The sequence below is a fragment of the Cervus canadensis genome, chromosome 5 (genome assembly GCF_019320065.1).
Source record: "Cervus canadensis isolate Bull #8, Minnesota chromosome 5, ASM1932006v1, whole genome shotgun sequence".
Lineage (NCBI taxonomy): Eukaryota > Metazoa > Chordata > Mammalia > Artiodactyla > Cervidae > Cervus > Cervus canadensis.
This window is the reverse complement of record NC_057390.1, coordinates 99,472,126-99,492,637: the sequence shown is the minus strand read 5'-3', so window position 1 is coordinate 99,492,637 and position 20,512 is coordinate 99,472,126. Positions and strand designations below refer to the sequence as shown.

At 60.4% G+C, this 20,512-nt stretch overlaps 1 protein-coding gene across 6 annotated transcripts in view; it reads left to right on the top strand.

The window, feature by feature from the left end:
- The window catches only part of SARDH (sarcosine dehydrogenase), a 68,791-nt gene that overhangs the window by 10,519 nt on the left and 37,760 nt on the right, over window positions 1-20,512 (top strand). For all 6 annotated transcript variants that reach the window (XM_043470069.1, XM_043470070.1, XM_043470065.1 and 3 more), the window contains exons 9-15: window positions 5,093-5,197; window positions 6,393-6,522; window positions 10,530-10,616; window positions 10,914-11,004; window positions 14,945-15,086; window positions 17,726-17,809; window positions 19,786-19,899. In XM_043470069.1, the coding sequence (XP_043326004.1) occupies window positions 5,093-5,197; window positions 6,393-6,522; window positions 10,530-10,616; window positions 10,914-11,004; window positions 14,945-15,086; window positions 17,726-17,809; window positions 19,786-19,899 (753 nt within the window). The remainder of the gene's footprint in view (window positions 1-5,092; window positions 5,198-6,392; window positions 6,523-10,529; window positions 10,617-10,913; window positions 11,005-14,944; window positions 15,087-17,725; window positions 17,810-19,785; window positions 19,900-20,512) is intronic.

Below are 20,512 nucleotides of genomic sequence, written 5' to 3'. Positions count from 1 at the left end.
ATTTATCCATCCATCCATCTATTATTGATCACCCGTCTGTTATTATTAGTCAGCTGTATCTATCATGTAGCTGTCATTTATCCATCTGTCCAACGTTATCTCTGTCCCTACAGCCCCACCCTCATCATCAGTCCCCGTTTCCCATGCCAACCTCAGCTCAGGTAATCTCTAATCTGATTTCTGTCTCTATGGATTTTCCTATTTTGGACTTTGAATGAAATGGAATCACATAAGTTGTGGCCTTTATGTCTGGCTCCTTTCACTCTGCATGACGTTGTCAAGGTTCATCCGTTTAGCACATGTATTAGAATTTCGCTTCTTTTTAGGGCTGAATAATACACGCTTGTAAACCACGATCTATTTATCCTTTCATCAGTTGATGAGAGGGTTTGCGTTGTTTTCCCTTTTCGGTTGCTGTGAATCATGCTGCTGTGAACACTCGTGTACAGACTTGTGTGGACACATGTTTTCCTTTCTCTTGGGTCGATACCTTGAAGTGGAATCGCTGAGTTACAGAGGAACATTGCTAACTCCATGTTTAGCTTTTTGACTGTCAGACTGTTTGCCAAAGAAGCTGCACTGTTTTACATTCTCAGCCTCAGTGTGTGAGGGTTCTGACTTCTCCACATTGTCAGCAATATTTGTTACTGTCTAACTTTTTCTTTCTAGTCATCATCATGAGTGTAAAGTGGTATCTTGTAGTTTTGAGTTGTGTTCCTCTAATGACTAATGATGTCAAGCATCTTTTCATGAGCTTATTGGCCTTAGGTATGTCTTTTTTGGGGAAGCTACTATTAAAACACTTTGCTCATTTTTCATTGGATTGTTCTTTTTAATTAAAAAAATTTGAACTTTTTTGGCTGCATGGAATGTGGGATCAAACCTGTTCCCCCTGCATTGGAGAAGTGAAGACGTAACTACTGGACCACCAGGGAAGTCCCTGGACTGTCTTTTTTATAAAATTGTTTTTAATTTTTACAGGACAAGTTTCACACTTCTTTCTTAAATTCACTTTTTTAAATGAATATTTTTGGAGTATCATTGCTTTGGGCTTCCCTGGTGGCTCAAACGGTAAAGAATCTGTCTGCAATGCAGGAGACCCAGGTTCGATCCCTGAGTCGGGAAGATGCCCTGGAGAAAGACATGGCAACCCGCTGCAGTGTTCTCACCTGGCGAGTTCCATGGAGAGAGGAGCCTAGTGGGCTGCAGTCCGGGGGTTGCACAGTCAGCCTTGGCTGAGTGGCTAACACATCGTTGCTTTTCACGTAGTGTTAGTTCCCACTAACAAAGCGAAGCAGCTATGTTGTTGTTCACTCGATAAGTTGTATCCGACTCTTTGTGATCCCTTGAACTGGCGCACATCAGGCTCCTCTGTCCTCCACTATCTCCCAGAGTCTGCTCAAGCTCGCGTTCATTGAGTCAGTGATGCTACCTAACCATCCCATCCTCTGCCGTCCCCTTCTCCTGCCCTCAGTCTTTCCCAACATCAAGGTCTTTTCCAATGAGTTGACCTTCCCATCAGGTGGCCAAAGTATTGGAGTTTCAGCTTCAGCATCAGTCCTTCCAATGAATATTCAGGACTGATCTCCTTTATGATGGACTGTTTTGATCTCCTTGCTGTCCAAGTGACTCTCAAGAGTCTTCTCCAACATCACAGTTCAAAAGCATCAATTCTTCAGCACTCAGCTTTCTTTAGAGTCCAACTCTCACGTCCATACATGACTACTGAAAAACCATAGCTTTGACTAAATGGACCTTTGTTGGCAAAGTAATGTCTCTGCTTTTTAATATGCTGTCCATGTTGGTCATGACTTTTCTTCCAAGGAGCAAGCATCTTTTAATTTCATGGCTGCAGTCACCATCTGCAGCGATTTTGGAGCCCAAAAAAATAAAGTCTGTCACTGTTTCCACTGTTTCCCCATCTATTTGCTATGAAGTGATGGGATCAAATGCCATGATCTTAGTTTTCTGAATGTTGAGTTTTAAGCCAACTTTTCCAGTCTCCTCTTTCACTTTCATCAAGAGGCTCTTTAGTTCTTCTTCACTTTCTGCCATAAGGGTGGTGTCATCTGTATATCTGAGGTTATTGATATTTCTCCCAGCAATCTTGATTCCAGCTTGTGCTTCATCCAGCCCAGTGTTTCTCATGATGTACTCTGCATATAAGTTAAATAAGCAGGGTGACAATATACAGCCTTGACATACTCCTTTCCTGATTTGGAACCAGTCTGTCTTTCCATGTCCAGTTCTAACTGTTGCTTCTTGACCTGCATTCAGATTTCTCAGGAAGCAGGTCAGGTGTTCTGGTATTCCCGTCTCTTTCAGAATTTTTCACGGTCTGTTGTGATGCACACAGTCAAAGGCTTTGGCATAGTCAATGAAGCAGATGTTTTTTTCTGGAACTCTCTTGTTTTTTCAGTGATCCAGTGGATGTTGGCAATTTGATCTCTGGTTCCTCTGCCTTTTTTAAATCCAGCTTGGACATCTGAAAGTTCACATACTGTTGAAGCCTGGTTTGGAGAATTTTGAGCATTACTTTACTAGCGTGTGAGATGAGTGCAATTGTGCGGTAGTTTGAGCATTCTTTGGCATTGCCTTTCTTTGGGATTGGAATGAAAACTGACCTTTTCCAGTCTTGTGGCCACTGCTGAGTTTTCCAAATTTGCTGGCATATTGAGTGCAGCACTTTCACAGCATCATCTTTCAGGATTTGAAATAGCTCGACTGGAATTCCATCACCTCCACTAGATTTGTTCGTAGTGATGCTTTCTAAGGCCCACCTGACTTCACATTCCAGGATGTCTGGCTCTAGGTGAGCAATCACACCATCGTGATTATCTGGGTCATGAAGATCTTTTTTGTACAGTTCTTCTGTGTATCCTTGCCACCTCTTCTTAATATCTTCTGCTTCTGTTAGGTCCATACCATTTCTGTCCTTTATTGTGTCCATCTTTGCATGAAATCTTTCCTTGGTATCTGTAATTTTCTTGAAGAGATCTCTAGTCTTTCCCATTCTGTTGTTTTCCTCTATTTCTTTGCATTGATCACTGAGGAAGGCTTTCTTATCTCTCCTTGCTAGTCTGTTTCTTTGATATTCTTTATCAGGAAGTTCTCTTCTGTTCCTAGATATTAAGTGTTTTTATGATGAAAGTGTTTTCACCTGTCAAATACTTTTTCTGCATCTATTGAAATAAATTAGTGCTTTTCATCCTTTATGGATAATGGTATATTACACAGATTGATTTTCAGGTGTTAAACCAACTTTGCTTCCCTGAAATAAATCCCATTTGGCCATGGAATATAATCTTTTTTGTATGTTGCTGGATTCAGTTTCCTAGTATTTTGTTAAGGATTGTTGCTGTTCAGTAGCTCAGTCGTGTCCAACTCTCTGCGACCACATGGATTGCAGCATACCAGGCTTCCCTGTCCTTCACTGTCTCCCAGAGTTTGCTCAGTTTCATGCCCATTGAATTGGTGATGCCATCCAACCATCTCATCCTCTGGATATTTGCATCTCTATTCATAACTGTCACAGTTTCCCCCCTAAACGTCTCAACAGATCTGTCAAACGGTAATATTTTCTGCATATTCAAAGAGCAGAGAGATCAGGTAAAGTCTGCAAGCTGCACACCCCTCCCCAAAGGGCTCTTCGTCCTGATCTTCTCCATCGGCCTCTGTGCCGCGGCCACCCTGGGACCTGCCTCACCCATCTTATGTCTTTATCTGCTCCTCTTTGGGTCACTTACTGAGAAGGGTACTTGGGGAAATAAATGTTTCTGTGTACATGAATGCTCAAAAAAAAAAACTTTATTCTTTCTTACACTCAATTGATGAGGAACTCTGACTTTAAAGTCGTCTTCAGAATTTGCTGGACTTTGCCCCAGGTCTTCCAGCCCCCAGGGCTGCTGTTTCTTTATTTAGGACTCACCTGCTCACTTATGTCCCGATGGTTCATTCCAACACGGCCTCCATGCAGGCCTGGTCCAGTCCTGGGGCTTGGTGGGCACTCGTGGGCCCTTTAGGACTGAGATTCACAATCTTCAATCTGAGAAGTCATGTTGGCTTTTTGTCTTGACTTTCCTATGACTCCATTCTCTCTGTGTTCTCTTCCCGGAGCCCCTGTAAGGTGTAAGGTAGATGTCAGACCTTCAGGATTGACTTTCTAATTTCCTTACTTTGTTCCCTTTCCTGATTTCCATGCCTTCCTGTGTTTAACCTAATACCTGGAAGATGTTCTTGGTCTTATCCAGTCCTTCTGTCAAATGCCCTTCTCTTTGGTGAGGGACCTCGGCGTCAGTGTCTCCAAAAGAATCTCCAATCTGTTGTCGAGGGGGGACGGCAGCCCACTCCTCACCTCCCTGGAGCCTGGGGCCTCTGGGACCCTTTTCACCAGAGACACGTCCGGGCGCCTGCGGGGCGGGGCTTGGGCCTGGAGGGTACGGCGTCTAGACAGAGGGCCTGGTGGGCACGACGTCTGGATGGAGGGTATCCGAGTCCAACGGCTTTGAGGAGACCCTCGTCCAACCTTCTGTTCACATACACACACACGCTCTCTCACACTCACACACACGTGCATACTCGTGCACAAGCCTGCATGCACACACGAATGTGCACATGCCCACACGCACACACTTACACACTCATACAGATGTGCATACTTGTGCACATGCCCACATGCACACACATGCACAGACTTACACACACGTGCTTGGCCACCGCGGGCAGGCTGGGCCTCTGCAGACTGGAGGGACTAGGGACAGAGGCTGGCAGACTTTCCCCGGCCCCCAGCCCCAGCTGAGGCACGCCCCCCCACCCACTCTGCACCCCCCAGGCTGGTGGAGCTCTCTTTGCTGCTCTCTGTGGTTACACCTTCGCGCTCCCCCTCCCTCCCCACGTCTTTGCTGCCGTCTTACGTGGTGTGAGCAGGGCGGTCTGTCCGCTGTGTAACCAAGGCCCCAGGTCCACCGTGTCCTCAGGGTCCTACAATGAGGAGGAAGCACCGTGGGCCCCGCGGGGTCTGTGACCCCTGGTGGAGGTGCTGGGCCTACCGGCCTGCCCGCCGACCCCGAGGCCTCTGTGCTCTGCCCTCCAGAACATGCCTAATGTCCGTGACCACGACGCCTCCGTCTACCTCCGCCTGCAGGGGGACGCCTTGTCTGTGGGCGGCTACGAGACCAACCCCATCTTCTGGGAGGAGGTGAGACACCTAGGCTCGAGGGCGGGGCGTGGGGCTGCGTCTCAGAGCGGAGACGCCCTCTTCCGGAGACCCCCATCCTGGAGCTCTGCCCCCACCTGAGAAGTGGCAGGTCCCCGGTCCCATGAGGTCGAACCCATATTTCTCCAGCCCTTAAGAACCTGGCATGCAGGCAGATATAGACGCGGGGCAGGTGGAGGGAGGCCTCAAAGCAGCAGAAGTCAGAGGGTGCAGACTATACAGTGGGGACTCCAGCAGATGATGAAGGCATGTAAGCCCTCCGCCCGTCAGCAAGCCATCCCACACCCTCCCCTGCCCGCCGTGGCTGTAGCTGTGTCTCCCTCAGGCCTGGGCTGCTCTCCGGGCAGCTTCTGGGGTTCATGCAGGCCCAGAGCCCCCCTCAGCACCCTCAGCCACTTCAGCCACGTATGGGCCACGCCAGCTCCCTTATTCATGTGTTTAGTCTTCAAATTGAGCAGTAAAATGACTCCTTTCAGCCAGATACTGTTTTACTTTGGGGAGAAAGAGGACGACCGAGATAAAAGTGCCCATGCCCAGAGGCCTGTATTCTGGTGGGGAGACCCATGATAAATAAACAAAGCAATCACACAATTTGAGATGGTGATCTGAACCCTGAATGAAGTTAACAGGCTGAGGGTAAGCCTAGCAAGACTGACGTGGAAGGGTGTCCTTCCGACTGCGGTCAGGCAGGGCTGGACTGGGGTCTGACATCTGAGTGGACCCTGCAGAGGGAGGGTGGGGAGCAGCTCGGCCGTGGAGGGGAGGGCCCTGCTGTCAGACCAAGCTTGCTCTCCTCCAAGAACCGAAGGAAGGTCAGCGTGGCTGTGGGTCCATGGTGGACGTGGGCGGGGCCCACTCATGTAGGGTTTTAAGAGACACAGAGTCACAGCGGGTCTTGGGGGGCTCGAGATCAAGAAAGGGCCTGATCTGACTTGGGTGAATGGGGTGAAGGAGGGTAGCAAGCAGGAGGCCATTGCAACAGTCCCCGGCGGAGCAGGTGGGCCTGGGCCCAGGCGGGAAGGGGGAGCAGACAGGCCCTCTGGGGGTTGGGAGGGGAGGGAGACAAAGAGGGGACCGTCTAGACCGTCGGCACCTGATGGAGACGCTGGCCAGGCCCTGCCCGGCTCCTCACTCCGGGGGGCGGCTGGGACAGTGCAGGTTCCCGCCATGTCCCCAGGTATCGGACAAGTTTGCCTTCGGCCTCTTCGACCTGGACTGGGATGTGTTCACCCAGCACATTGAAGGCGCCATCAACCGGGTCCCCGTGCTGGAGAAAACTGGGATTAAGTCCACGGTCTGCGGCCCCGGTGAGTGGGGGGCCCGGAGCTGGTGGTGGTGGGGGCTGGCTGCCCGCAGAGGCGTGGCCGGCCCACGCTGCATCCTGGGCGGGCGGCGCTGTACGTCCTCCTCCCTGCGGTGACAGACGTAAGCTCGTGGGGGGCAGACGTCTGCCCCGGGCCCCCAGCCAGGCCTCCTCCCGCCCACCTCGCGTGAGCTCCCCGGGGGCCCGCCGGGGCTCAGTCCCCGCCTGAACTCGGCGCTTCAGCTGTAAGACAGGGTGAGCCCCTCCCAGCGCCCAGGGAGGCTGAGCCAGGGCAGCAAGGGCCACGCTGGTTCCCGATGCTGTTCACTCAGGGCTGTGGGCCGCCCGGGTCGGCCTCACCCCTCTGCCTTCCGCCCTCCGGCCACACTCCCTCAGCGTGGAAAGGCCCCACCTGGGGCCTCCCCTCGGGCCCCCAGGACCGCTGGGCTGCAGGACGTGTGACCCAGATGGCTCAGCTTCTGAGTGCCCGTCCTGGGTACGCAGGGCGCAGTTCCCACCCTGCCCGCCGGCCGGCCGGGTCAGGCGCCAGGCCAGGGCAGACTGGGGCCCTTGGTGCTGGCACGTTCGGCCACTTGTTTGCTGTGGTAGGGCCTGCCGGCCAGGCCACACCGCAGACGTTCAAAGTGTTGTGTCGGGGTCGGTCAGAGCTCGGCGGGGAGAGGGGCCCGCTCCGTGACCGGGCCTGGGGCAGGGTCGTCCTGGGCTGGCCCAGGGCGTTCAGGGACCCCAGGGTGGGGGGAGACCCACACATGCCGAGCGAGCCGTCTGAGCTGAGTCTCAAAGGCTGCGTGCAGATGGAGAAGATTCGCAGAGTATGATCTGCGTGGTGTGAAGGGGCTCCACGGTGTCCCCTCAGCTCCTTCTGAGAGCTGAGCATCTGGAGCCCGGTGGGCTGGGCTGCCGGGAGCTCCTGTGCTGGAGGCTGGCGGAGCTTCCACGGTGGGAACCCAAGGCGGTGGGCTCTGGGCAGGGGCGAAGGCGTGAGGGCATGGAGGCGGGGGTGGGGGTGAGGTGGGCGGCCTGGGGTCCTGGCAGAGAGAGGGTGGCCTCTGGGCAGAAGAGGGGCCTGAGCCAGCCCCGAGGCCCAGACATCTCAGCCGCGGAGCTGCATGCGGCGCGGGCCAGGGCTCGCAGGGGCCCCGAGACATCACTGGCGCCTTGTCTGGGCCAGAGGCAGGCTCTTGCCGCTGGTGGGGCAGACCCAGGGCGGCGGGGAAGGCATTCTGACAGGAGGTACAGGGCTGGTGGGTACAGGGTGGGCCACCCAGAGCGCGCTGTAGTGGGGGCTTTGGGGCCAGGGTTCCGGGAGGGGGAGCAGGCCTGCAGGCGCAGACATGGCGCCCCATCCTGGCTCCAGCAGAATCACAGGAGTGTCCCCGCCTTCCTGCACAGAGGGGCCCCTTCAATCCTCAACAAAGGCAAGAAGCGGGGAGTGTGTGCCTACCGAGCCGTGGAGAGAGGGTCAGAGGACAGCTGCCCAGAGAGGAAACTCTGTGTCTGAAGCTCTGCGTTCCTTGAGCCTCGGTGTCCTTGTCTGTGAAATGGGTGGCAGGCGGAGTGAGGAGGGGAAGCCACACGAAAGATGCAGGGCGAGGCCTGGCCAGCAAAGGCCGCTGCAGGCCGGCGGGCAACGTCGTCCCTGCAGGCCGAGCAGGGAGTGAAGGGTGGGCCAGGCCAGGGGAGGGGAGGGGTCCCGACACCCAGCCTGCGGCCTGCCGGGCGCCTGGGCCTCCTGGGCTCAGCTGGGGTCCAGACAGCCGCCAGCCATGGCTGCTTCAATCTGTTAGGCTCATGAAGGAGCAAAGGTGAGCAGGCAGCTTTCCTGGAAGAGGTAGCTGGGGTCCCCTTGGCCAGCCCAGGGGGGTTCGGGGAGCAGGGTTTGGGGCTCAGGCCGAGGACTCACTGCCCTGGGGCTTCCCGGGCCTGGTGGGGCTGGCAGGGAGAAAGCCAAGGCGAAAGCGAAGTTGCTCAGTCGTGTCCGACTCTTTGTGACCCCATGGACTGTAGCCTATGAGGTTCCTCCATCCACGGAATTTTCCAGGCAAGAGTACTGCCTGGCCGGAGGCAATCCCAGGGAGCGTCCTGGCTGTAATGGGACTGCGGGTCATTGCCCCGAGAAGCCCCACTGGGGGGATGTGTCTGTCAGGACCCCTGGAGGCTGGTTTTCCGGCCTGAGGAAGGTTCTCTGGGGACACGGGCCCTTCTGCTGGTCGGTCAACAGCCCTTGGCCTCTGGGACAGAACAGGGAAGTCCCAGGACCCTTGACTTCAGGAAGCTGGGGGCCAGCAGATCTCTGGTTCCAAGGTCGGGAGGTCAGAGGCAAGTTTGGGGGCCCCTGTCCCGGGCATCCGGCATGCTCTTGAGTCATTTGTTAAACATCCAGGCGACCCTTGACCCCCAAACTTCCCTCCTGCTAGCTTTCTGTGAAGACTGTTCAGAACACTCTGGAAACATTTCCAGCACTCCCGGAATGCTCACCGGGTCATCCCCAAACACAACCATCTCGGGAGCCGCCCCGGCCTCACCCGATGCCCTCTTGGCCTCCCCCACTTGCCCTTGCAGCCCGATTGCACACAAGCCCCCTCATGGGACCCAGGCCCCCCCAACGCCCCCACTGGAGAGCCGCCAGGGTCACTGTGGCCTCCAAGGCCCTCACCGGGGGCCCTGCCCTTCCGTCCGCCTGCCTCCTCCACCCTGTCCTGCGGCTGTTTGGAAGCATTCCCAGGTCCCCGGGGCTGGCGGCCTCCTCCAGCTCAGATGCTGAGGGTCAGAGACAGACCAGGCTTGGCCGGTCACCGGCAGGGAGCAGGACAGCGCTTGTGACCAGCACACACGGAGCTTAGGACTCCGGCTGGGAGCCCGGGGCCCTGACCGTCCAGGCAGCGTCCTCCTCTGTGACCCGGGGTTCTGATGGCGCCGGCACGGTGGTGAGGAGCGGCCCGCCCTCTGGTCACTCCAGACCCCTCATCCTGCAGTGTTTTTCCCCCAGACGCCCTCTTTTTGGCTTACTCATGCTCTGGCTCTCCGTCCGTCTCTCTCTCCCGGCGGCTCCCCGAGGGGTGGGGCTTGTCCAGTCACCTCCCACGGCCGAGTTCTGGGCACAGACAGGTGGGCTGCAAATATTTGTGACCGAGTAACTCACAGCCCTGTGAAGTCCGCAGTCATCAGGACCATGATCCCCATGTTACAGATGAGGGGTCCAAGGCTCCTCTGAGCCAAGATCACACAGCCGGGAATCAGTAAAGCAGGGTTCGGACCCAGGACTGTGGCTGCCAAGTGCTGCTCTTTATAATCATCCCGGAGTGGGGAGCAGCAAGAATACTGCAGTGGGTATTCCCGTTCCCTTCTCCAGGGGATCTTCCCAACCCAGGGATTGAACCAGGGCCTCCCGCATTGCAGGTGGATTCTTTACCGTCTCAGCCACCAGGGAAGCCCTTTCAAATCACGCTCGAGCGTCCCTCTCCACCAGTCCTAACCTCTGTCCCCAGCACGCTGGCAGCAGACAGAAGCCAGAGGCTTGGTCCCCTCTCCCAAAGAACTTACAACCCTTCATTCACTGAGTGAGCATGTTTCAAGCACGGACTGTTTGCTGGGCCCTGAGCCTTGAGATCCGGCAGTGAGCAAAGTCCTGCCCTTGAGTTGCCCGTGGTCCAGCCGGCAGGAATGTCCTGCCGTGACACAGCAGGGAGATGGCTCAGTGACGGGAAGCCACGTGCTGTGCCGGGGGCTTGGGGAGAGGCCCCCAGCAGCAGGAAGTCAGGAGACACACCAGGGCCCCACGAGGCAGATCTCCGTTCAGGTCATCAGTGCAGAGGACCTCAGCAGAATGTGGCGGGATCCATCAGAGAGGAAGCGGCCCTGAGCTGCGTCCTGAGGACGCGGAGGGTCTGGGTGGACCGTCCACCCCCGCCTCAGTCACTGCCCTCGTGGGAGACCCCACCCAGGAGCATGTGGCCGGGAGGGACCCTCAGGCTCCCCCCTCCCTTTCAGAGTCATTCACCCCGGACCACAAGCCCCTGATGGGGGAGGCGCCCGAGCTCCGTGGGTTCTTCCTGGGCTGTGGCTTCAACAGTGCAGGTGAGTGCAGGCAGCAGGGCCTCCCCGACTCCTGCCATCTCAGGAGGGAGGGGCCCAGCTGGGCTCTCCTCCCGTTCTCAGAGCCGCCCCTTCCTGGGGTGGGGGTGGGCCTAGGAGCGCTGTGGCTGGGACAGGGGTGGAGAGGGGACAGGCCTGCCAGGGGGAGGCAAGTGGCACCCCAGAGGTGAGATCCGGGGCGCAGGGGCTGATGCTGCCCACAGAGGTGGGAGGGGCACGGAGGCGGGGTGCAGGGTCCTGGGGGCGGATTTCAGACCCGCGGCTCTCTGCTCCTGCCAGGGATGATGCTGGGCGGTGGCTGTGGGCAGCAGCTGGCCTCCTGGATCGTCCACGGGCGCCCGGAGAAGGACATGCACAGCTATGACATCAGGCAAGTGCCCACTGGGGCCCGTGGGCAGGCGGTGGCTGCCCTGGAATGGGGCAGCGGTGGTGATGGTTCAGTCACTAAGTTGTGTCCAACTCTTGCGACCCCGTGGGCTGTAGCCCTCCAGGCTCCTCTGTCCATGGGATTCTCTAGGCAAGAATACTGGAGCGGGTTGCCATTTCCTTCTCCAGGGGATCTTCCCTACCCAGGGGTTGAACCTGGGTCTCCTGCATTGCAGGCAGATTCTTTATTGACTGAGCTATAAGGGAAGCTTCTAGGATGGGGTGGGGTGGGGTAAATATCCTGGGCTCTTTAGAAAGGAGCCTTCCCTGAAATCCAGAGGACTTCCTGGAAGAGGTGGCAGTAAGCAAAGAAGGAAGAAGCCAGGTGGGGGGAGGGGGCGGTGCTGCAGGGTGCCTGGGTTTGGCAAATCCACCATCCTCTACAGTTTCCAGGACCTCTTGTCCCAGTGTCCTGTCTCGTCCCTGACCCACCCGACGGCTCTGGGGTCAGCAGTAGGATCTCATCCTCCCACTTTGCAGATGGGGAGACTGAGGCCGGGGGAGCAGGCTGCCCGGGGATGGGGCCGAGCTGGGGCGGCCACTGCTGGGACGCGAGCACGTCTGGAGGCAGGCAGCCCTGAGTGAGATGTCCGCCACATGCCTCGCTCACGGGGCGACTGGAATAAATCGGACCCTGTGCGAGCCCGTCCCTCTGTAGCCGGGGTATGAGCTGCTTGCTGTAGATGTCACTGGGAGCAGAGAGCGTGTCTGAGTAGGTAGAATGCTCAGCATCGGGTCTGCGCGTGAAACACTAAAGAAAGTGGAGCTGAGGCCAGTGAGGGTGTGGGGGCTGCTATAGGAGCTGGGAGGTGTTCTCTGTAAGCGGGAGCAGTGACGGGCTTCCGGTCCCCTGGTGGCAGTTCCGCGGCCCAAGCACCGCAGGTGGCAGAGGAGACAGCGGCTTGGAGAGGCCTCCATGGGGGTCCAGCCCGTGGCGCTGTGACGGCTCCGGGCAGACGGGCTCCCTGGAGAGACCCCAGCTGCCCGGCAGGGCTGGAGGTGGGGGCGGGGGGGTGGTGGAGACCGCACTGGTTCAGCTCAGCGCGCCCCCGCTCCTCCGATAACCTCGCCCCGTCCTGGCCTGATGGGGACTTTGCGTCCACGGGGGTTGTCTGACCCCCGCAGAGACAGGGAGGCATACCCTGAGATCCCCTCCCCACGACCACCCCTCCCGTGGTGCCCGGCACAGGACGGTCTGCTGCCTCGGAGATAGTCTGGGACTGTGCCCACGTGCTCTCCCAAGAGAGGAATGTTCCAGAGATGAAAGCTGCCCAGAGCCTCAGGGATGGGCCAGCCCCAGCCCCTCCCACTACAAATGGCAGAGCAGAGGAGCCCTGGCGGGAGGCAGCTCGCCTGAAGTCACCACAGCAGCCCAGCTCCAGGCCTGCAGGCTGTCTGCCGTCTCCCCTCCCTCGGAGTTAGGGCCTCCGCCCTGGGATCCGATGGACCAGGGTGCAGCCTGGGCCTCGCCGATGGCCTCCTGCCTCCCAGGCTGGAGGATGCGTCCCACCCGCCCAGGGGCTCTGGGCCTCCCTCCCTCCCTGCCTTCTCTCACAAGCGAGACATCAGTGGGAGCATCTTGGGGGCCCCTTTGTGGGTGCGTGCAGAGCTGCCACCTCTGCCCCGGCCAGCTGGGGCCTCGGGGCACAGATTGGAGGGCAGAGGGCCCCAGGAGGGAGACCCCTGAGAGCTATGACCTTGGGGGCTGGTGGCTGGGGGCTGTGGTCTGGTCCGCCCACTCTTCTGGCCCCGGCAGTGGACCCCAGGAGACGACCAGCTGAAGACGTCAGACCCGAGTGGTCCCCGAGGTGGGACTTGGTGCCCACCCCACACCACGCCCCGTCCCCACATACGGGACGGCCGCCACCCCCAGGCCAGCCGCCAGCATGGCACCTGGGGCCTCTCAGCACTAATGAGCGGTTCTGCCTCCCCGGCCTGAGCCGGGGTGGAGATGGGCTGTGAGGAAGGCGGGGCAGGGGAAAGAGGGCCCTGCGTGGGGAGCGGGGGGCCGCAGTCACCCCCGTGCTCAGACACGCAGGGGGTCGGAGCTGAGCCCTGGCCTGCGTCACCTCCTCCTGTTACACGCAGAGGGCAGGCTCGGGCACGGAGGTGATGACAGGGGGTCACCTGTGGGGTAGGCTCCTGGGGCGGGACCCCACCTGGTGGTCTTACAGGGGGGCTGTGGCACCTCCTCTGAGACAGGTTCTCAGCCACCCCAGCACCCCCTGGTTAGCTGTGCGGCCCTCGGCCAATTCCCCTCTCTGATCTGGGTCTCTCCACCCGTGAGATGGGGACAAGGGTCCCCTCTCCCAGCGGCAGTGTTTGAGGTTCACAGTATGGATGTGTCCACCCGGGGCCTGGCCTAGGCGGGGCCCAGAGCATGGGCCGTTGGTTTAGGAAAGTCGCTGGGGTCCTGGCAACCAGGAAAGGAGAGGTCACTCCTTACAATGTCAGGAGGGAGGCTGGGCGCAGGCCCCCGGCTGCAGGCTCCCCTGCCCGCCCGTGTGCAGGTGGAGAACGGCAGCCTGGTCTATGCGGGCCCCGGGGAGTGGCCCTCATCCTGCTGACCCCTGCTGGGGCTCTGGCTGAGCAGAGTGCCCCCTCCTGACACCCACGGGTGTGAGCAGAGGGCCGGGGGGGCCGGTCCAGACAGGCAGGATCTGTCCGTTCGGGGACCACCCAGCCCTGCCACGGGCCCGGCCCCCTCCTTGGTCCTGGCTACACCTGGGCCGCCTCCCCAGACCCCCGTCCGTGAGCCGCCTTCGGGCTGAAACTCCTGACTGGGCGCAGGCGGGTCTCCTGTCCCGTGCAAGGAGTCAAACCAGGAGCTCCGCACGCAAGGCCGCTCTGAGGACCAGCCCCGGGGCTCTCACAGCCGGCTCCCAGCCCTGGGCTGGCCCTGGAGGCGAGCCCCTTACGCGGCAGCAGCCACTGTGAATGGAGTCGGCATCAGAACCCTCACGAGTGTGGTCCCGCTGCCCCGCCCAGATTGGGGCACCGCGCAGAATAGAATCGCGTGCGAACCGAGGGCCAGGCAGGCGCCACGAGGCCCGGGCAGGCTCCCTGAGGATGGCAGCGCGGTGGGCACACAGCCGGCGGGCAGGGCCCTGAGGGACAAGCGAGATGCCCACAGGCGGGGGGACGGTGGGGGCTGGAGGGTGCTGTGCTGGGCGCCTGAGAGCTGGGCTGAGCCCGGGGAGGGCAGCGGGGCCCAGCGGCTGTGCTCAGTCTGGCTCCGGCAGCCCCATGGTCCAAGGGAGCCAGTCAGAAGGGCCGTCAGGTGGCCCGGCCATCACGCCCGTGAGCAGGCTGGGGGAGGTGCCTGAGCCCTGGGGGAGGCGCCTCTGAGCTCGGCGGGAAAGGGTGAAGGCCTGGTAGGTGGAGCTGGACACCCCTGGGGGTGACGTGGCTGCACCTGGTGCCCCCCCAGCGGCCAAGGGACAAGCCTGCGGGGATCCTGGTCACAGCGTCCCTGGGTACAGGGTCCGCAGACACAGCTAGGGTCTCCAGATGAGCCTCTGTGCCTCTTGAGGGGGTCCCACCTTCACCTCTTGTTTCTGCCGAGGGGGCCCTGCGGAGAAAGGGGCCCTCCATCACACCTGCTGACCCCAGACTCTGAAGACCCCAATGTTAACTTCCACCAGAAGGTCCGGGCTTCTGGGCCGCTCCCCAGGAGGGCGAGGGGCGTGGCTCACCCCCAGCGCCACCCCAGCCTGAGGCCCCGCACCCACGCATCTGGTCCCTGTGCCTGACGGCTGTGGGGGCTGCAGGCAAGGAGGCTGAGCTCCCCAAGGCTTGGGGGCGCCCGAGGCCCCTCGGGGGAGGACTCTGGGAGAGGACGAGGGTCCCCCGGGCGGTGACGCGCCCCTCTCTGTCCACAACAGGCGCTTCCACCACTCGCTCACGGGCCACGGCCGGTGGATCCGTGAGCGCAGCCACGAGGCCTATGCCAAGAACTACTCCGTCGTCTTCCCCCACGACGAGCCTCTGGCCGGACGCAACATGCGGACAGACCCCCTGCATGAGGTACCCCAGCCCCACACGCCTGCTCTGAGCTGGCTGCAACACTCTCGGGGGGTCCTGGGTGTGGGGCGACAGCGTGCACGCGGCACCCTGGCTGCAGGGCACATGAGGTGTCGAGGCGGCTGGTTCGCTCCCGGCATCTGCGGGTAAAACGCGCTTGGAGCCGCATCGCAGGCGGGGGAGCCGCGGGGGCAGGTGTGTGCAGTCACCGGTCAGGAGGCCGAGCCAGGCAGCGGCCTGCCTGGGCCGTCGTTCCTCCTGACAAACTTCTACTTATACGATGAAACCCATCGTCGGGTGCCCTTTCCTGAGACCTGCCCCTCGGCACTCTGCCAGGCCCCCAGCAACCCAGGCTCCGTGCCCCTGTTCCTATCACCCCCATTCCCTCTCCATTCCCCGCTTCCTTGTCCTCGTCTTGGGCTGCATGCTTTGCTTACCAGTCTGCGAGGACCCAGCCAGCGGGGGGCTGGGCCTGTCTCTGGGTGCAGAGCCTGACTCTGGATAGATGCTCAGGGGATGCCCGTCCCCTGGACGGGTGGAGCGGGAGGCAGGCAGCAGGCTCAGTGAGCAGGTCACATTTACAGAAGACAGAGCCTCCTTCCTCTGAGACCAGTCCCTGGACCCTGGAGGCAGCTGGCATCCACGCACACTCCCCGCTACCCCACAGGACAGAGACACAGGTTCCTGGGCTGCCCTGCTCTCCGGCCTGGCCTGGAGGGCCCGGGGGGAATCTTGGGACCGCCGTGGGTTCAGGTTCCCCGCGCCTACCACCGGACTTTCATCACCCACACTGTCCATACGGCTCCAGTGCTTCCCAAGGACACAGGGTTGCCCCACGACCCTGGGGTGGAAGGAGCCAGGCGCAGACAAGGTGCCCAGACATGTGCAGTTGTGCCCAGAGGGGACTTGGCGGGCGCACAGCTATGCCCCCGGGGAGGCATCTGCATTCACGCACGCCTCCGCTTCCTCCTCAGCAGCCCCCTCGTGACTCCTCCTAGCCGCTGACGGCTGACGTGTGTGTCGCTGGGGAAGCGACTTGTCTTGGGCGGAGGCGTCCCCATTCTCTCTGGAGGGGAGCAGGTTTTGTGTCCTTGGTTCCCAGCCCCTCGGACAGCCAGGGAGACGTATCTGGATGTCACCAGTGGGCATGTGACGGCGTGCACCCTCCCCCTTGAGGCTGGTGGCCCACAGGGAGGGGGAGACACAGGCCGTCTGGGCCTCAGTGCCCGTTGGTCCTGGCTGGCACTTGTAAGTCCTGCCAGACTCAGCTTCCGAGGCCCACTCCTCCTGGGCTCTGGACACAGCTGGGTCCCGGCCCCAGGACCTTCCAAACCCAAGATTGGAGATATTTTCTTCCCCACAAACCGCATTTATTTTCAAAGAGATCTGCCACTGTAATAACTTACTGAGTCTACTGTACTTTTTTATTGTGGCAAAGTGCGTGTAACATACAACTTGCCATTTGAGCGTAAAGTGCTCAGTTCAGGGGTCTTCAGGGCCTCCACGCTACTGTGCGACCATCACCTCCAGCTAATTCCAGAACGTTCTCGTCACTGCAAGAGGAAGCCTTGTACCTGTTAAGCAATAATTCCTCATCCCCCCCGCCTTCCAGCCTCACAGAAGTGAAAGTGAGTGAAAGTATTAGTCGCTCAGTCGTGTCTGACTCTGCGACCCCACGGACTGTAGCCCGCCAGGCTCCTCTGTCCGTGGGATTCTCCAGATGAGAACACTGGAGTGGGTTGCCATGCCCTCCTCCAGGGGATCTTCCGGATCCAGGGATCGAAGCCGGGTCTCCTGCGTTGCAGGCAGATTCTTTACATCTGAGCGCCAGTGCTTCACTGTCTGTCTCTGGGGGTTGGCCTCGTCTAGTCATTTCTGTGAATGGGATCATACACTATGTGGCCTTTGGGGACTCGCTCCTTCTCCTTCGCTTGCTCCTGGGGTTCATCTGTGATGTAACAGGTGTCAGAATGTCCTTCCTGTCGGAGGCTAACACCCCGTCACATGGACGGGCCACACTCGTCACCCCTGCATCCGTCAGCTGATGGGCCTCTGGGCTGTTGAGAACGTGTGTGTGCACAGCTTGGCTCTTCCCTGGTTTCGTTTCTCCGGGGTGGACTCCTAACTGTGGGCTGGCGGGGTCCCCAGCTGTCCCATAATGACGCCACCAGCAGCGGGGCTCAAGCTCATTTCTCACCGTGCTGGGCGCTGGATGATCAGGGGTAAAGGTGCCCACTGCCCGGTCCCTGGTGAGGGCCCTCTTCCTGGCTTCAGGACGGCCGTCTCCCCGCCGTGCCAGCTCCTCCTGCCCACCCTTGGGCCCTCATGTTCCCTAATCCCCTCCTCTCCGGCCCTGTCCCAGGTACAGTCACTCTGGGGATCGGGCCTCAACACAGGAGTGTGGGGTGCAGTTCAGTCCACAGGAGAAGCTTATTCTACCGACTGGGGATTCCTAGGGCAGGCAGCTGGGGTGCTGGGGGAGCCCTGGAGCTGGACTCAGGGCCTGGGCTCAGGTCCCGGGTCCGAGCACCGGCACCTCTTTGTCCCGCGCCCCCCGAGGTGTCAGGTGGCGGGTCCTGGCCCCCCTGCCCCGCTCTGAGGGTCCACTGGGCCTGAGTCTGCTTGCTGTGCCCCCCCACCAGGAGCTCCTCGCACGAGGCTGCGTGTTCCAGGAGCGGCATGGCTGGGAGCGGCCGGGATGGTTCAATGCCCAGGGCACAGCTCCGGTGAGTAGGCCCCTGGCACACGCCTGGCCCTGCCCTCTGCCCACGCCCGCGTCCGCCCCACCGGCAGCGGCTGCACACCTCGCTCTCACCGGCACTCGGGAGCCTGATGGGCCGTGGGGCGGGAGGGTTGTCCGGCCTTTGGAGAAGCCGAGCCCCTGCCGACCTGCCTGGTCGGCCCGTGATCTCGGGGCCTGCCACAGATGTCACTCACCGCCCACAGTGCCCGGCCTCCCACCGCCCAGATGGGCCAGGGGCCCGGGAAAGCTGGTGCTCTACAGTGAGGAGGCCGCACACGAGACTCCCCCATTTACGGGAGAAATTAGAGCATCTTCTCATAATTTTGTTCATATATTTTTGGCAGCTGCAACTGCTAATGTGAGTAGGAGGATTTAGCACAAAATTATGCATTCCGTGTGTTAGTTTGTAAGTTGGGGTTTTGCAGTGTCCTGGCCTCTGGGTGCCCTCCTGGGGGCTCCCACCTCCCACCCAGTGCCTCCCAGGGAACTGGGTTCTCAGAGAAAAGAATGGAAGCCATCCTGCCTGTGAGACGCTCAGGCCCTGGTCTCTGGGGCAGGCAGTGTGATGCTTTAATAGAACCTGGGGGAAAGGAGTGGGTCCAGGTTTGTACACAGGAGAACTTTCCTGTGGCTATACTTCAGCGGCCACCTTCCAAGCGCGACCTATCTCCCATCTCCATAGCAACCACATCCCAAGGCAAGTGCCTGGTGGCTTCCGGGGTCAGCAGAGAGGAGGGGCCCACACAGACCCCTCTCTGCCTCCAGCCTGATGCCTGGAAGCCCCTCTTCCCCAGAACCTGTGCACAAGGGAAGGAGACCAGAGCCGGAATCAGGAACACACCCTTGGTTCTGAGATGGGTGGGCTTGCAGACCCCCACCCAGGAGCCACCCTGGGAGACCAGGGCATTGGGCGACCGGAAGTCCCCTACTCCCTGCTCCCTGGCCAGGCTGCAGCGGACTGGGGTGTTCCTGCAGGGGCCTCAGGGGCCAGTGGAAGCCACCTGGGGGGCCAGGGAGATGACTTCCTGCAGAGACTCCTATAAAGGCCTTCCCTGGACCAGGGCTCAGCCGGGAGTCGGGGGTGGGGGGTGAGGGGGTACTTGGAGGAGCGGAGAGGCCCAGTTCAGTCAGGACCTCACCCTCAGTGAGAAGAGACAGGGCGGGGCTGGCCCTGCGGGGGGTGAGAGGGGATGGGCTTGCTCACACTTTCCCATGAGTGGCCCCAGAGTTGGGAGGGAGGGGTGGGGAAGGAGGGGTGCCATCGGCGGCAGCAACAGGACTAGGAGTGGGGTGCAGGGTTCTGGGCCTCCATGAGAGCGGCTGGCCAAGCACAGGAGCGGCCAAGGCGAGAGGCGCCGCGGGCCGGCCTCCGGGGCCCACTGCCCGTCTCAGGCCAGGCAGTCAGGGCGCTGAGGGACTGGAGGCAGCTGGCAGTCTCTCTGCACCTTGGTTTCCCCACCTGTCCAGAGGCTCTACCCTCCTGAAAGTGCAAGGCCCTTTGAGCAGGGCCGGCCCGGAGCAGGACCGGGTCCTGGATTGCCATGGCAACAGCGTCCGGAATCCTTGCTGCAGCCACCCCACCCCCGACTCTGTCTCTTCTTCAGCGGGCTGACCCCTGGGCCTCATCCCAGCCCCTCGGCATTGAGAAGGAAGCCCTGGGGTGGCCCCCGGGGTCCCAGACAACCCGCCCTGTTGGCCGTCCAGGCCCCCCTCTCCCCACCCGAGCACACCCCACTTCTTCTCCGTCTTCGGGGCCCAGCCCTCCCACTGCCGCGGTGACTGTGGGGTCACTCGTGCCGTGTTGCTGGCAAGCCTGAACCTTGCCTCCAACCGGCCTCATCCAGAACGTGCTGCCCCGTGATGGGCGTGGGGGCTTGGCGAGCGCAGGACCAAGCTCTGTCCGTCCTATGGGCCTCGGTCTCCGCGGGACCCAGCTGTGACACCCCCCTCCCGCCCCAGGTGCTCCCCTATGACTATTACGGGGCGTACGGGCATCGTGCGCACGAGGACTACACCTACGGCCGGCTGCTGGGCCAGGAGTACACCTTCAGCTTCCCCCCGCACCACGACGTGGTAGGTCCCCCACTCCGAAGGGACCGAGAGCTGGGCATCGCTTTCGGGGGGAGGTGCCCTGGGGAGGTGCCTGGGGGAGGTTCTCGGGGAGCTCCGGCTCTCTCCCAGCCGGCTCCCTGTACCCCCATCCCCGTTTTGGGGTGACTCAGTTTTGAGGCAGAATCAGATGCTCTCCTCCACCCTCCGGCTGTACCGAGACTTTGCCAGGGGCAAGGCCTGGTGGGGGCATCAGGGCCGGAGGAGGCGGCCCGGCCTGGCTCAGGCTGTGTGGTCTCGGGCTGGGGATTCACCTCTTGGAGCCGTTCCCAAGTGTGACTGTGGATGGCAAGCCCCCCGCCGGGTCCGGGGTCGTGGTTCCCGTCTGCCGCTCTGACTGAGCAGACGCAGGACAAGGAGGTCCAAGATGGGGCACCTAGGCGGTGAGCAGAGGCGACCCCAGCTGGGGCCCGCTCGCCGCCCCACTTGCCCCAGAAATGGGTAGGTGAGGCTGCTCCGGTGGCCCCTGGTCCCTTCCGCGCCTGGCTTCTAGGGGCCAGGCCTCCCCCAGGTCTGCATCGCGCTGGATGTCCTCAGCGTCTGCAGAGAAGACGACTCCAGTGTCCCCGCTGAGACA